We start from the raw sequence: 14,383 nt of genomic DNA on the forward strand, positions 1-14,383 counted from the left end.
GCCGTCATGAGCAGCTGGTGGCGGGTGAGTGGATTGATGGCTTCAGTCCGAGGATGGTGCTTTGGATCCATCACATCAGCCTTTCGGACGACGTTGCATTGTGCCTGCAGTCAGTCCATGAGGAGCAGTATCACTGGCGTGCAGGATTTCGCATGCTGTTCGTCATCACCTACGAGCTACATACATCAAATTGACAGACTACCACTGGCATTGAATGTAACCATTAGAGTAGGTCATGTACGTCGTGCGCTGCAGTGAGGTAGGTGGGAGGATGAGCAGGGTGCCATATTTAGATCCTGGGCGTCCACGAGAATGGCCCGAGCACCCCCGCGAATATGGTGAGGTGAGCCTCAGCAAATGCCACTGATGCTTGCTATTCGTAGATTCGATCTCTGGTGTGTGGCTGCAGGTGCATTTCTGGCTATGACGACCTGCAGCTGACAGGTGAGCGGACACCAAAAAAAAAAAAAAAAAAAAAACATCAGTGGACCGGCGAGTCCGACCACAGAGGCAAAAAATTAAAATAAAGAAGAGCTCGAGTGCTCATAATGAGCACGAATTGCATATGTAGGTAGCAGCAGCACGATGGAGTTGGCCCAGCACCAACCCGGTCCCTGTGCTCCATCCAAAGATGGTCCCGACTCTGCAACGCGTGAAAATGGATCTGGGCTCATTCGCGAAATGAGATATGGGTCATTCGCACAGTGCGACGGACACTAAGGATTGATTTACTAAGCAGACCCAGATTTGCATTTCTTTGATCTCGAGGTAGATACATTTGTTAAGTGGTGATTTTTGTTGCTATAATATGGTTCTCATTTCAATTCTCCCCAACTACTTAGCCCTTGCGTGAGAATATATACCGCAACTTTCTGTTATAGCAACTATGGTGCTACTACTAATAAGTCGTCAAAGACCAAAGAAGGTCATAGCGCAGGCGGCAGTGATCGCATTGGCCATTCCATGCTGCAACTCATGCCTCCGTCCGTGGTCGATTACGAGGACAATATCGCGCCAGGAAAGCCAGATCTCGAGTATCACACGCTACATATCCACTTTTATAGTGAGTATGTAGCTTGGCTGGATCTTCTCATTCTTCTTCAGACCTGCTCGCCTGTTTGTAGTATATGTTAAAAAGGCAAGAGCCGATGAATATGAGATGGAACAGGACAGGGAACGCACAGTACCAAATTCGAATGACATGACAATGCTATTTCAACACACCCATGTCAACATGTGGGAAAATGGATAAGCCGGGGATATGTAACCTAATTAGGTATCACGTATACAATCCATGCTTGCGTTAGCTAGTGGCTGGCTACCTGCTTTCACGAACAGCAGGACTTCCAAGTACTAGTAATTTAATGTCTACCTACAGACATACCTACATTACCTAGGTAAGCTTGAGGGGAGGTCCTCCCAGATGCATGAACGGATACCACACCGGCTACTTGTCCACTTCTCTCGCCTCTTCTTCTTCTGGCTAACCACTCTGGTGACCACTGGACTTTTGTCATTTTAGCTACGAGCTAGAGAATGCAATAGTCATGTTAAAAAGGGGAATCGGCGCAGGTTTGGTCGGTGGACGTGATGCGGATGGAAATTCCATAGCCATGGAAGCGTGTTTCTAGCCTGCCGCCGAGTCAGGGGCGGTCGCAGAGCCGTCGACAATTGGCACAACCTACTGTAAAGAGTTCATTAATCGACACTGGGGCCTGGCTGGGAGAGAGCCATTTGTCCCTCCACCGCAAGTACTACTTGTGTGCGTGTAATCGTCCGTGATATGGAGAGAGGCGGAAGCGGGCGAGGGAGAAAGAGGCCTGTCTGCGCCTGCTAATACTGCAATGAAATCAAATTCGGGGACTTGTCAGAGAGGAAGCATGGGCATGCTTAGTCCACTTGCGGGCTGGTGCAATGAGATGACCCCCCCAGGACTGCTCCAGGGCAACGCTGATGCCGATGGTTTGTAGTCGCGGTGTACCTGGGATGGATTACGAGCTGATCCTCTGTAGCTCCTCTGGAGCGATGAACTGGGGAACATAATCATTGATGTACTTGGCAGCGTCATGTAAGATGCGAGAGATACCTCAATGAGCTGCATCAGACAACGTTGAGAAGCTTTGCTTCAAGGGCATGGTGGCCATGAAGTGATCAACCAAGTGCCTGTGCTTCACCCCCATCCGGTTTGATAACACTGCCTTTGGGTACTCTTACCAACCTATGAACTTACCATGAGGATTCCCGTACACTAGAGAAGCAGCAAAGAGGAACCCAGGCCAGGAAAGGAGAACATGGGCCAGGTCTGCCTACATTAGCGCAAGGGCCCAGATTGCCCATCTTGTTCCCCTTGTCAATTTTTTTTCCCTTGTCCTTCCCTCTCCGCTTGTATCCTTTTGTCCATCTCATTCTTGGGCAAATTCAGGGCTCCGATTGGTTAGCTGTTGACATAGGCGTGCCCGTGACAGGGTTCACTCGTGTGTTCAGTGTGTCCGCAAAGCAAATTGAATGCTGCCGAAGCCGATGCCAGAGCCAGTCCCAAGCCAGTTCCTATGTCTCCAGAACCCAGTGAACCCACTGCCCAGAAGCGTGCGACGCTAAAGGGCCCCAGTGGGCAGCAGCTAAGGTACTAAAACACCGTACTAGAGTCAACCCACCCTCCCCAAAAAGGGCTCCAGTGGGCTCCCAGCATCAGCACCAGTTTTTCTGCAGTCGCCCGCCTGCGTTAGTTAGCACCAGAAGCCAGTTCCTAGTTCCCCAAGCTCCACTCGGCCACTCTGGTCCCGCGTCGTCGACTCTCTGCTTTTTCTCCCTTTTCCACTTCAGGAGACTGGCGTCCTGTCACAATTTCCAATCAATCAAACCATTTCGGGGGCCACCCTTTTTTTCACTTCCTTTTTCTCTTTTCCATCGTACCGTCGTCGGCTCCCCAAGAGCAACTGCTTGCGCATCCTTTCAAACCCATCTCCAGCCAGCCATTTTCTTCTCTCACCTCCTACCATCGTGAATTCTATTCACGACATTCTCTTCTTCTTTGTCGACGCTGCTCAGCGCCTCACTTCACACATCACAAATACAGTAATAATACTGCTGCTTCGTTCAATCGGTAAGTTGGACTGGATTCGCGGTTAAATCCCACTCCAAAGAAAAGAACCTTCAGAGAGGCAGGCGGCGCGCACCTGTCCACCCGCCCGCCCGCCCGCCCGCTTGCTCGCTTGCTCGCTTGCCCACCCGCCGCCGCCTGCAGAACTTTATTCTACCTGCCAACATACAACTTCCCGTCTCGTCGTATCCTCTGCACCGCCATTGAGCCAGTCTTCCCGAGCGTCTCCTAGGGACTACCTTTTCCCCTCTCGGGCCCAAAATCTCTGCTGGCAACTTCTGCGACATTCGAGAGACCCTCCCCGGCGCGCTGTCTCAATCTCCCCTGTTACGGGAGCTTCAATCGACAAGCGAAGCAGTCGCACCAAGCGCATCGTCGAGCGGGTCGTCATCTGTCAATCGCTTTTCGCCGGCCTGCCTCATCTGAACAATTTTGATCTTTCTTTCTGCGAGAACCGCCGGCCGCTAACCGTCATTGCTTCCTTGTAGACAGCAGCCCGACAATTCCTTTCGCATTCTACTAAACAAATACAATATCGATACGACATTCACCAACCTTCCACTAATCGTCAAACCTGTGTAAAAATCAGTCAAGATGGGTTGTGGAATGAGTACCGAGGAGAAGGAGGGCAAGGCCCGCAACGAGGAGATCGAGAACCAGCTCAAGAGAGACAAGATGATGCAGCGAAACGAGATCAAGATGCTTCTTCTGGGTGAGTAGCAAAACAACAACCATATCTCTACATTTATTCCACCATCGGTCGCATGCCAGCTTCTGTTCTAACTCTGCGGTCAGGTGCTGGTGAATCCGGAAAGTCGACCATCTTGAAGCAAATGAAGCTCATTCACGAGGGCGGCTACTCGCGCGACGAGCGAGAGTCTTTCAAGGAGATCATCTTCAGCAACACGGTTCAGTCAATGCGTGTCATTCTCGAGGCTATGGAGTCTCTGGAGCTTCCCCTTGAGGACCAGCGAATGGAGTACCACGTCCAGACCATCTTCATGCAGCCCGCTCAGATCGAGGGTGACGTTCTGCCTCCGGAGGTTGGCAACGCCATCGAGGCTCTCTGGAAGGACCGTGGTGTTCAGGAGTGTTTCAAGCGGTCGCGTGAATACCAGCTTAATGATTCTGCACGATAGTGAGTCCCCTATCTTCCAGCATGTGGTCCACCTCTCACTAACGACGAATCCTCGCAGCTACTTTGATAACATTACCAGAATTGCTGCACCTGACTACATGCCTAACGACCAGGACGTCCTGCGATCCCGTGTCAAGACAACTGGTATTACCGAGACCACCTTCATCATTGGTGACTTGACCTACCGCATGTTCGATGTCGGTGGTCAGCGATCCGAGCGAAAGAAGTGGATTCACTGCTTCGAGAACGTCACCACTATCCTTTTCCTGGTCGCCATCTCCGAGTACGATCAGCTGCTTTTCGAGGATGAGACGGTCAACCGTATGCAGGAGGCTTTGACGCTATTCGACTCCATCTGCAACTCGAGATGGTTCATCAAGACGTCGATCATTCTGTTCTTGAACAAGATCGATCGCTTCAAGGAGAAGCTCCCCGTCAGTCCTATGAAGAACTACTTCCCCGACTACGAGGGTGGTGAGGACTACGCTGCCGCTTGTGACTACATCCTCAACCGCTTCGTCAGCCTCAACCAGCACGAAACCAAGCAGATCTACACACATTTTACCTGCGCCACGGATACGACCCAGATCCGTTTCGTCATGGCAGCTGTCAATGGTAAGACTGAAAAGGACGCATGTTTGCTGCGATGTCATTTTGACTAACACTGGGCACAGATATCATTATCCAAGAGAACCTCCGCCTGTGTGGTCTCATTTGATTTGATTCACTTGAATGTTATGCGATGCTACGAATAAAAAAATACCCCCTCCCTTTTTCACCAAATACAGTACGGTCGCCAGTAATGTCACCCTCTGGCTAATGAAGCCGAGCGCATGTCTCTTAACACATACGCCCGCCATTCGATCTCCTTCCGTGCCAACCGTCTCGATGCCTCGCTTCACGCCATGTTTAGGCTTCGGGACCTTGTTTTACCATAACCACCGCGCGGTCGAGCATAAAAAAGAAATCGACACCAAAGCGTGGAACTGCAGAGATAGGCAAGGATTGCATCTAAAGCCACAGCGGTTACATATCTTGTTTAATTATGTGTTTGTGGAGTACTTGGTTCTTTTCTATAATTTTCCTTTTGTTTGTTTTCCGTGGCAGACATGGCCGCCCAGGACAATGGGCAGGAACGACATGCAGTGTACTCGAGCGGATAAGAAGCGATGAGCCACCCGGCAGAGGTGGGCTGGGTGGGTGTTCAAACAATACCAAAGCAGATGCCAGGGAAGATCTGTAGGCAGGATGAGAGGTGGCAATTGTCCAACGAATCGGATGTGTATAGATGAAAACAACGTTCTTCAAAACCAAATCCTCCCAATTTGATAACTCAGGTGAACTGTTTCCAACTCCACCGCGCGCCCCCGAATTGCGATCATCAATGGTGTCGCCGACGAGGCTTTCAGGTAGCAATACTGATTTTCACTTGTCATATCGGTTGTATGACTGTCCATGAATTAGAGCTATGTCTTTGACTCTCGACGAGTACCTCGTGTTTATCTCGCTGGTGTACGTACTAACTCACAACACTTTGATGGGCTGAGAGGCTGTTTGTGAAAATTAAATGATACTCCCCAGCGAACACGACTGTTTTATGTACTTCGCCACCCTCGTCCCAGTTCGTCATCACGGTATCTGTCTGCAATAATATGGAAGGCTCTCATATGTAGAATAGTCTTGTATTACTCATGAATACACGCGGCGGAAAGTTTTGGCCAATCCTCATCAACCATCTCTTTTCCAGCTTGATGGACTGCCGGTTCAAGACCAGTACAGATCCTAGGAATCTTTCATGCATATCATATTGACATTTGTACACAAGGAGCACGTTAGCGACACCACCGTTGCTCCCATTTGCCGAGCTGCACTACCATTTAATGCCATAGCTGGCATCGATTTCCTTGATTTTCTCGGCTGACTTCTTGTACCCTGGGTGCGCATCTATCATGTTGATGTAGGCCCACACCTTGGGATACAGCTTCTCTGGCTTCTCTGCCCAGGTCCCGACCTCCTCAAACCTGGACTGATAATTGATGAGTGCAAAGCTCACCACAATGTCGGCGGTGGTAAGGTCCTTGCCGCAAAGGAAGTCACCACCGCTCGTGGCGAGCTGTTCCTCGAGGAAGGCAAGGTGCGTCTTGAGGTTGGGCATGATGAAGGAGTTGAACACTTGGTTGACCACGACCGAGGTGACGGGGCGGATCAAGAAGGGCACCCTTGGGCCCTTGATCGTGCTGAGGACGAGGACCATCATGAGGAGCGTCATGAGACTGCCCTCGTTGTAGTGGAGAAAGTACATCCAGCGCATCCAGGCCTCGGTCTCGCCACCGACGCGGCCCTCCTGGCCCTCCTTCCAGCGCTTCGGCACCAGCGTGCTGTTTTGGCCCCAGTGCTCGCTCAGGTACTGTGCAATGGCGCCCGTCTCGGCAATGACAATGGGCTTGTCGGCGCCCGGCGCCGTGACGCTGATGACGGGCGACTTGCCGAGTGGGTGTATTTTTTTGAGCTCGGGCGGTGCCAACATGGTCTGCTTGTTGCGGTGGAAGAGCTCAAGCTCGTAGTCCACCTTGAGCTCCTCGAGCAGCCAAAGGATGCCCTGCGCCCTTGACTTTTCGAGCCTATCGTTGCGCGTCAGTAAGAGAAAGAAACCTCATTGAAAGTATCTTGTGACGATGGAATGTACCAGTAAAGCTTCACCTTGGCTTGCTCTGTTGCGGCCATGTTGTCGGCAGTTTGATAGGCAATATTGTGCAAATAAAGAAGGAATCCACAAGAATGATTTATTCTCTTTTCTGGAAATGTCTTTTGTTGATTACGACACCGGTTTCATATATCCCAAGGTCAGATGTCGTTCGGAATCTACAAATGCTTCGGTGGTGGGTTGTGGAGGTGGGCCAACCGGCAGTTCCAGTGGTTCGATGGAATCAACGGAATTGCTCAAAATGGAAAACGAGTCGCAGAGACAAAAGTGTCGATGGGGGTCGAGCAAGAGCAGCAACGACTGGATCAATCATGTCTTGTCCGCCGTTTTGATTCGTTATCTTCACCGGATGGCGAGGGACCTGTGCGGATGCATACCTCGGCAAGTTGGCATCCGAGCCAGATCATGATCTAACGGAGTTGATTGACGTAAAGGTGTTAGTTAGCTAGTTCCAGTGACGATCTTGATGGGACTGACGGGCGGACCACTGAAATGAATACTGGAAATATGTTTCTACTTTTGAGAAGGCAATCAAATGAAGCTTGATTAGATGGTCAATGATTATCATACACTTGGAAGTGTATCAAAACCATGGGAGCCAGCTGACATTAATCATCAGCCTAATACGTGCCTTTTAACAACCATCAGCCAATGATGCTACGTAGTGCATGTTCTCATGTCAAGAAGTTGAACTGTCCAATGAGACAGAGGCCCAATAGCGACAGGCAAGATTGTAATGCGCGACCCCACTAAGGAATAATCTGGTCGACGCCACATCGATTGTGGCTTGACGCACTGGGCTGCTCAACCATCTGAGGCGCCAAGTGCCGACGACATCCCAAAGTCCTCAATTGGAGCTTCATCTACTAGAACAAATCTCGCCCAAATCCACCACCCAATTGAGATCAGTGCAGGCGCTTGCCCACCCACAACCAAGATGGCAGGCCTCAAGCACTTCAGTACGTTCCGAGACCGACCGCGGTCCATGGCGCCCGCCGCCCGTTGTACGAGACCGCAAAAGCTGATACTACATGACAGAACTGGCGTTCGACCCGTCCATCCAGAAGCTGGGGAGTACGTATTTCACCCGCGGCCCCTCCCCTCTGACGTGATCGCTACACTATACCCATGATACTGCGTTGTCCGGGATTGAGGGAAAAGAGTCAAACGACGAGAAGGAGACGAGACAATGGCTGACGATACGAAACAGCGATGCAAACGAACCGCGTCAAGTACTTCCGCTGGACCCCAAGAACTGCGCGCATCACCTTCATGTACGCCGTGTTTGTTCCGGCGCTCTTTGGCATCGTCGCCTACCAGACAGACGTAAGTCGCAACATCGGTTCGGAGGGGTTGAGTAACGAGTAGGCGCTTTGGGCTAACACGGGTTGTAATGTTTAGGGCAAGTGGGATCTGCGGGCAAAGAGGAAGGGCGATTTGATTTCCGAATTCTAAAGTATCGAGAGAGCGAAGGAGACCATCTCAAAGCGAACCGCGCATGCGAGACTTGTAAATAAACAGGGCGAATCAATGGACAATGGAATAAATGGGACCGACTGCTGTAACCTCTATGGTCCTCCGAGCAACCGAGCTTCCATGCGTATGCTGTTGCCTTACTTCAGGCGCTTAGTCTTTTCTGGGGAGATCATTGTCTTCCCCATTCGGCCAGATTATATCATGATATCATTAAGCCTCGAGAATGACATGGTCAGAGAAGAATACATCAAGTTCAGACCAATACTCTTGTGTCTACCTAGTGGTCAGCACAATCTTGGCTTGGGACTCCAAGCAGGTCTTTTTATGATGCTTCACTGTTACTTTACTTTGTTGTTCTTCACTAGCTCAAGCTATTTCGGTTACTCTACATGCCAGGGATTGTCACAATATCAAGTAGTAGAAAGCCAGACCTCTGACCGCATTTCAAGCTTATTCTTTCTATTTGGCGCCTCCAACACGACAGAGGAACTATCCCATGAGTTGTCTGATATCTTCGGGCGGCCACCGAACTTGCGCAAACGTGAGACAGCGCTTGATGCTCTGAAGATATTTTCGCGTAACCTCGTCACCCATGACATGTCCTCTCTCGCCGTCATGCAGCTTTTCTCGCGCACTTCGCTCGTGGATACCCACCATGGTAACACCAATGGGCCAGGCGGCTTTGCCAATACTCAGACGCAGGTATCCGTCATTCGCATCCACGTATCGTCGCTCCTGTGCCGCTTTGACGATCTCAATCACAGGCTCGAGGATGTCGTCGTCCAGGTCGTCCTTTTCAAGCTTGCGGAACAGGGGAGTCATGTTCTCCCGGCTCTGTATCATGGCCGTCACTGCTGCCCGACTTTCAAATGTATCCCGCCTCTCCTCCTGCGCAAGCGCCATCTCCCACTCCCGGAGCACCATGGTAAAGTAAGAAGCCAGTTGGCGGAACAGATATCTCCGAGCTTCCTTATCCTTGGGCATGGTGCCGTCGACCTTCATGTCCTTTTCATCCACCATCTGTATCGTTGTCGGGATCGGGCCCTTGGACACCACCGTGGTAAGTTTTTTGTGTCGTCTCAGACGTCCTTTGTGTGACTCTCCAAACAGAATGGCCGGCTCGCCCAGAGCGCGCAGCTTTTCAATCAGTTCCCCGTCTGGAATGTCATCCTCGGCGTCGCCGTCCGCAGAAGCATCAGCACTCTCGTCCTCCTTGAGCTCCGGCAGGCCGAGTCGCTTCCTCCGCTTCCTCTCCTCCTCCTTGGCGGTTTCCTCGCGTCGCCTCCTGGTATCCTCCTCGAGCTTGCGGCGCTTCTCATCCCGGATGCGCGCCTCCTCGGCGGCATCTTCCTCACGCTTCCGCTTCTCGGCCGCCTTGGCCGCGCGCTTCTCCTCGAGCTCCTTCTGCTCCGCCAGGTAGGCCTTTTGTCGTTCTGCCTCCACGTCGGCGCGCCTCATGTACTTGCCGGGGGCAGCCCTGTCGGCTGGGGCGCTCTCAGCCTTGGGCTTCGCTTTCGCGATCTCTTTAGACATGAGAGAGGCGAAATCCATCTTGGTCAGAAATTCTTTTTTCTTTTTTTTTTTTTTTTGGGATACCCGAAAATACCCTTAAATTCAGCTTTTGTTGAGGCAAGTCAAAGTGAGAGAGAGAGAGAAAAGAAAAAGGCGTGGCTCTTTTTCTTTTCCTTGCTGGGCAAATATTTGATCAAGTCGGAGGAATAATCAGTCGTCTATTAAATGTACATTAGTGCAGCAAAATGTAGTCTCAATAAAATTGATATGGACCTGCTAGAGCTAATGTAATGTACGTAGCTGACTTCAACAAAGTGGTAGTGGCGCAAAGTCGCGGGGCCGCCAGAGCTCAAGTAGCTGCTACCTTAGGTACCTGCTCAAAGCTGCCTTGGCTCTCCCGACACGCTAAAAACCCAATTAAGCTTTCCCAGGGTCCCCTCCAGCAGAGACCTCAGCCTTTAGTGCATTGGTTGTATGTATGATACGTAAAACATATTACAGCTTCAACACATTACACACAAAGTCCCGTACTCTCAATTCCAAGTCTGCAACTACGCAAGCATTCACAATTCTTCTGCGCAGCCCTGTGTTAGAGACGAGCAGCAATATCACAATCATGATCTGAATGCGGCTTATCATCTTTTTCTCTCTTGAAAGAAAGCGTACCGTCCATCCGCAACAGCTGGAAAAGGACACACGCAGGACGGACCGGCCGATAAAGAGATGGACAGGCGCGCAAACCCGCCCTCGGCGTTGCGAATATTCTATCGCACCGGCGCATTCCACCGGTATGAGCTCGGAAACGACATCTCTCTTTGCCTCGTTAGAAGAGGAAAGAAGGGGGAAAAGAAAGAAAAGAAATTATGGAATATTGGTATTAACAACTTTGTCATTACAGGCCTGATGAGTTCTTCGCGCCGGAGCTCCTACCGCACCTCACCGTCCATACTTGGCCTTCTTGCACTCTCCACGAGCTGTCGCATCATGTCGCCTTCACGGCGCCTTCCATCCTTCCCGACCCGGTAATAGGCACTCGGCTGTCGTTCCGCCTCATTTACCCAGACGCGCGCGGCGCTGCCGGCCCCTCGGCCCATGCTCAGGGCCCCAAGTATATGATCAAAGATTTGGGTAGCATCGTGATCGGCGACGGCGAACCGGGCCTGGAGGCTGAAGATACTTCCTCTCTCCATAGGGATCTTGGCGAAGCAGATGGGTTGCGAGGCAGCGTGGATGGAGGCGAGGGTCTGAAAACCCTAGCCGAAGCTCGATTTGTTGTTGGGGATTATATTTCCCTGGCCATTTTGCCGCCCCTAGAGGACGGCAGTATTGCACCTCCCAGCGCCGCGAGAATGGGTAGAGGTGCCGGTGCCGGAGAGGCGGGCACCGTTGTAGGACGCGCACCAGGCCATCTTGGAAGAGACAGATTTCACGATTCTGGTGGTCGCAGAGGTGGTCGCGCCGGGCGTTCAGATGGCTTTGGTTGGGGCAGTCGAGGAGGAGCAGGCGGCAGTGCTTCTGCTGGTGGTAGTTTTGGCGTTCCAAGGGGAGAGTGGAGGCGTGGCGAACAATTACCCGACGTGCCTCGAGAACGCGGCGGTTCCTCTGGAGAATGGAGAGGGCTGGATTCACAATCCAACAGGTCACATGCTCGAGGTCGTGGCCGAGGCAGATGGTAGGAAATCGAATCTTTGCAAGTATCTCGCAGTGGCGTTCTGGGCGTTGGCACGATTTACGTTTTCACAGGCAGCGGGTGGTCGTCTGGTTTATTTATTATGACTAAAGCACATGGCCATGATACCCTTGAGATAGATGAATGTGTGAAGATGAATTCATTATCCCTGTCATTATCTAATCATTTTGCCAGGTGAACGAACGCAATTGACTAAGGTTCGTCAAAATCGGCCGCCACGTAGCAGAGACGCGCTGCGCGGAATTAACATGGTCAGATCCCTCCTGAACGCCAGTACTCCCCATTCCAGTTTCTGGAATATGCTTTCTGTTGAATGTTGTCACCACATTTTTGTTGTAGCACTGTCTAGAACGAGCTCTCAGCAACGCCCTTGCGAGTGTCATCGAACCACATGTCTGTCACACCTGAGCCTGGGGGAGCCGCTTTTCTACCATGACCCTTCACCTCCAGATCAGCAGCCATGATACTCATGCGCCGGATACGTTCCAAGACTTCCTTTTCATAGTTCTTGGCCGCCTCCAGAGCCGCACTCTGCATCTCCACCCGACGATCTGGTGATACTGCAACCAGCAGTCTATCAATGGTATTGATGCGAGCCTGGAGCCTGCCACTCCGGATCATGGCTACCAGTTCCGACTCCAAAGACTCGCCAGGCTTGGCAAAAGCCTCGTTCAAGCTGTCCAGGGTGACGCAGGAAAAGGGGATAAAATATTGTACAATACACTTGGTGCGGATCAGTGAGTAGAGGACTGAGACGTGTTTGTGAAGATGAATGTCGAGAAGGTAATCGGGTCGGTATGACTCCAGGATTGCGAGGCACTGGGAATAACGGCCATTGACAAACATGTTGATGGCCTTGCGAAGGTGTGACTCCAGTTCCAGGTAAGTTCTAAAGCTCGTGTTATTGAGAACCCGGGACTGGAGCTCAGCTCGATCCATGGATGCCAGAGCCAAGAGCGCACCATAGGTAGCCACATCGTTGGGGCTGATGATATCATTGAGACGTTGGCAATGAACCAGATCACCCGTCTCCAAGAAGTTCCTGGCAGCCTCGTAGTACTTCTCGGAATTGAGATTGGCAATGCCGGAGACCACCTTGACATACGGCTGATGGGCTCTGGCTTCCTCATCACCACTGGTAGGACTGGCAAACATCTTGCCGACATTGGAGAGGACACTGGGCCAGTCCCGTTTTTGGACCATGACACCAATCAAATACTTGGCAACCTCGAGAAGATGCGACGGCGTGCTAGCTTCACCTCTCATGCGCACAAATGTATCAGCGGCGCCCTGCAGCTCGCCGATTCTCTCGAGGTGTAGGGCCATGTCCCGATAGCCAATCTGCGCCGAATATAAAGATCCAACATTAGCGGCTCGTATCCCGGGGAAGAGTAGACAATCTTGCGCGGACGTACCCTGATGCTCTCTCTCACAAGGTTGTTCTTATATTGTTTGAGCTCAACTTCGAGGCGGCTGGTCTCGGCCTTATTCAGCTTGGTTGTCTTGTCCAACCAAGCCTGATCGAATTGAGCCTCTGGCTCGCCGGGGGCGGCGGCGCGAATGGCTTCCCAGGCGTTGCGATATTGTTGCGTGTCCCTTCCATTCTTGGCCTCCACTATGGCAGCTTTTAGGGCATCTAGGCCCAAGGGAACGGAAGATTGTCCTATCAGCAGCAGTCGATCGAAGCGTGTCCGGCCTGAACAAAGTTAGGAAAGTCGCACATCTCGGAGCGGTGGGGTTGGCGCACCTCGATAATTAGATATGTAGAGGTCGAGGTCGAATTTGGGCGCCTCTGCATGTCTGGTTAGCTGTATTCTGGTCAGGCGTGGGGTCTTTGCATCGTGCCTTTGACTATGATGTTGCCTTGATGCTCCATGAGCGTGAAATAGCTGAGGAGCTGGGTGCTGCTCTGGTCCGCCATCGTGCCTTGCTTGTCTTTGGATAACGGCGCACCATGCACAAGGTCTACTGGGTGTTGAAGGATTTCGGGTGGATCGCGCGTTCTTCGATCGTTCTGGGATGTGATGATTGGGGTTTTGGCAAACCTAGAGGTTCGTTGCCCTTGAGTTTGTTGTAAATGCCAATAAGGTATACCGTTGCGCACACAGTTGTGTAGTGTAAGATACCTAGGTAGATAGTATGTAGGTTCGTCTGTAGACAAACGGACGTAAGAAGCACGGTGGGGCCTTGGAGCTCCATCGTGCCTGCCTTAACCATCAGCGTTATCGATAGCGGGGTAGCTTCCTCACAGTCATGGAGCGCATCATACCTTTTTTGTATGTACTTTCAATGTTGCTTAGATTCACGTATGCACTCAACCGACGTGCTACAATCAGACACCATACCCCAAAGTGTTTGTTCTAAAATAACAAATTGGGTTTTACTTCAATTTCTCGTAGTCCCTTGTAACCCACAAACCAGCTGTTGATTCATGAAGGAATGGGGAGTTGTCATTTTGGCTCTATAACATATAATAATATATGTATGAAGGGGTATTTTGTCCATCCTGACTTGTCTGGTAAACGAGTAGTCAATCATTGTCAGTGGAAAGAGGCTGTCTTGCAGACATTGTTAGCACGAGGATAAACGACTATAATCGCAGCCTCGGGGGTTTGGGAGATATATAGGAACTATTCCCAATAAACTTGTCTTTCCTTTTGAAATAGTGGTGTTTTTGTTTTCCTTGGGCTGCTAGGAATTGGACACTAGCTTCAAATGCGACGAACAACTTTTGTCTTGTCAAAGCAAACCGTGCAAGTACGT

At 51.1% G+C, this 14,383-nt stretch overlaps 5 protein-coding genes across 5 annotated transcripts; 2 read left to right on the top strand and 3 right to left on the bottom strand.

Annotated features, from left to right (window-relative positions):
• Positions 1-3,694: 3,694 nt before the first annotated feature.
• Positions 3,695-4,956, top strand: PFICI_12987 (Guanine nucleotide-binding protein subunit alpha; the record flags this gene model as incomplete). Its single annotated transcript, XM_007841568.1, has 4 exons — positions 3,695-3,812; positions 3,896-4,238; positions 4,297-4,853; positions 4,913-4,956. 4 exons carry the CDS (start codon positions 3,695-3,697, stop codon positions 4,954-4,956), a joined length of 1,062 nt encoding a protein of 353 aa, XP_007839759.1.
• A 1,152-nt stretch (positions 4,957-6,108) lies between these two features.
• Positions 6,109-6,962, bottom strand: PFICI_12988 (uncharacterized protein; the record flags this gene model as incomplete). The annotated part of the gene is made up of 2 exons (XM_007841569.1): positions 6,109-6,859; positions 6,925-6,962. 2 exons carry the CDS (start codon positions 6,960-6,962, stop codon positions 6,109-6,111), a joined length of 789 nt encoding a protein of 262 aa, XP_007839760.1.
• Positions 6,963-8,907: 1,945 nt separating this feature from the next.
• PFICI_12989 (uncharacterized protein) lies at positions 8,908-9,969 on the bottom strand (the record flags this gene model as incomplete). The annotated part of the gene is made up of 1 exon (XM_007841570.1): positions 8,908-9,969. The coding sequence occupies one exon, from the start codon at positions 9,967-9,969 to the stop codon at positions 8,908-8,910; it is 1,062 nt and encodes a 353-aa protein (XP_007839761.1).
• Positions 9,970-10,653: 684 nt separating this feature from the next.
• Positions 10,654-11,606, top strand: PFICI_12990 (uncharacterized protein; the record flags this gene model as incomplete). The annotated part of the gene is made up of 2 exons (XM_007841571.1): positions 10,654-10,718; positions 10,829-11,606. The coding sequence occupies 2 exons, from the start codon at positions 10,654-10,656 to the stop codon at positions 11,604-11,606; spliced, it is 843 nt and encodes a 280-aa protein (XP_007839762.1).
• A 359-nt stretch (positions 11,607-11,965) lies between these two features.
• Positions 11,966-13,541, bottom strand: PFICI_12991 (uncharacterized protein; the record flags this gene model as incomplete). Its single annotated transcript, XM_007841572.1, has 4 exons — positions 11,966-12,961; positions 13,036-13,316; positions 13,368-13,428; positions 13,473-13,541. 4 exons carry the CDS (start codon positions 13,539-13,541, stop codon positions 11,966-11,968), a joined length of 1,407 nt encoding a protein of 468 aa, XP_007839763.1.
• Positions 13,542-14,383: the final 842 nt, after the last annotated feature.

This window comes from Pestalotiopsis fici (assembly GCF_000516985.1).
Source record: "Pestalotiopsis fici W106-1 unplaced genomic scaffold PFICI_Scf_10, whole genome shotgun sequence".
Classification (NCBI taxonomy): domain Eukaryota; kingdom Fungi; phylum Ascomycota; class Sordariomycetes; order Amphisphaeriales; family Sporocadaceae; genus Pestalotiopsis; species Pestalotiopsis fici.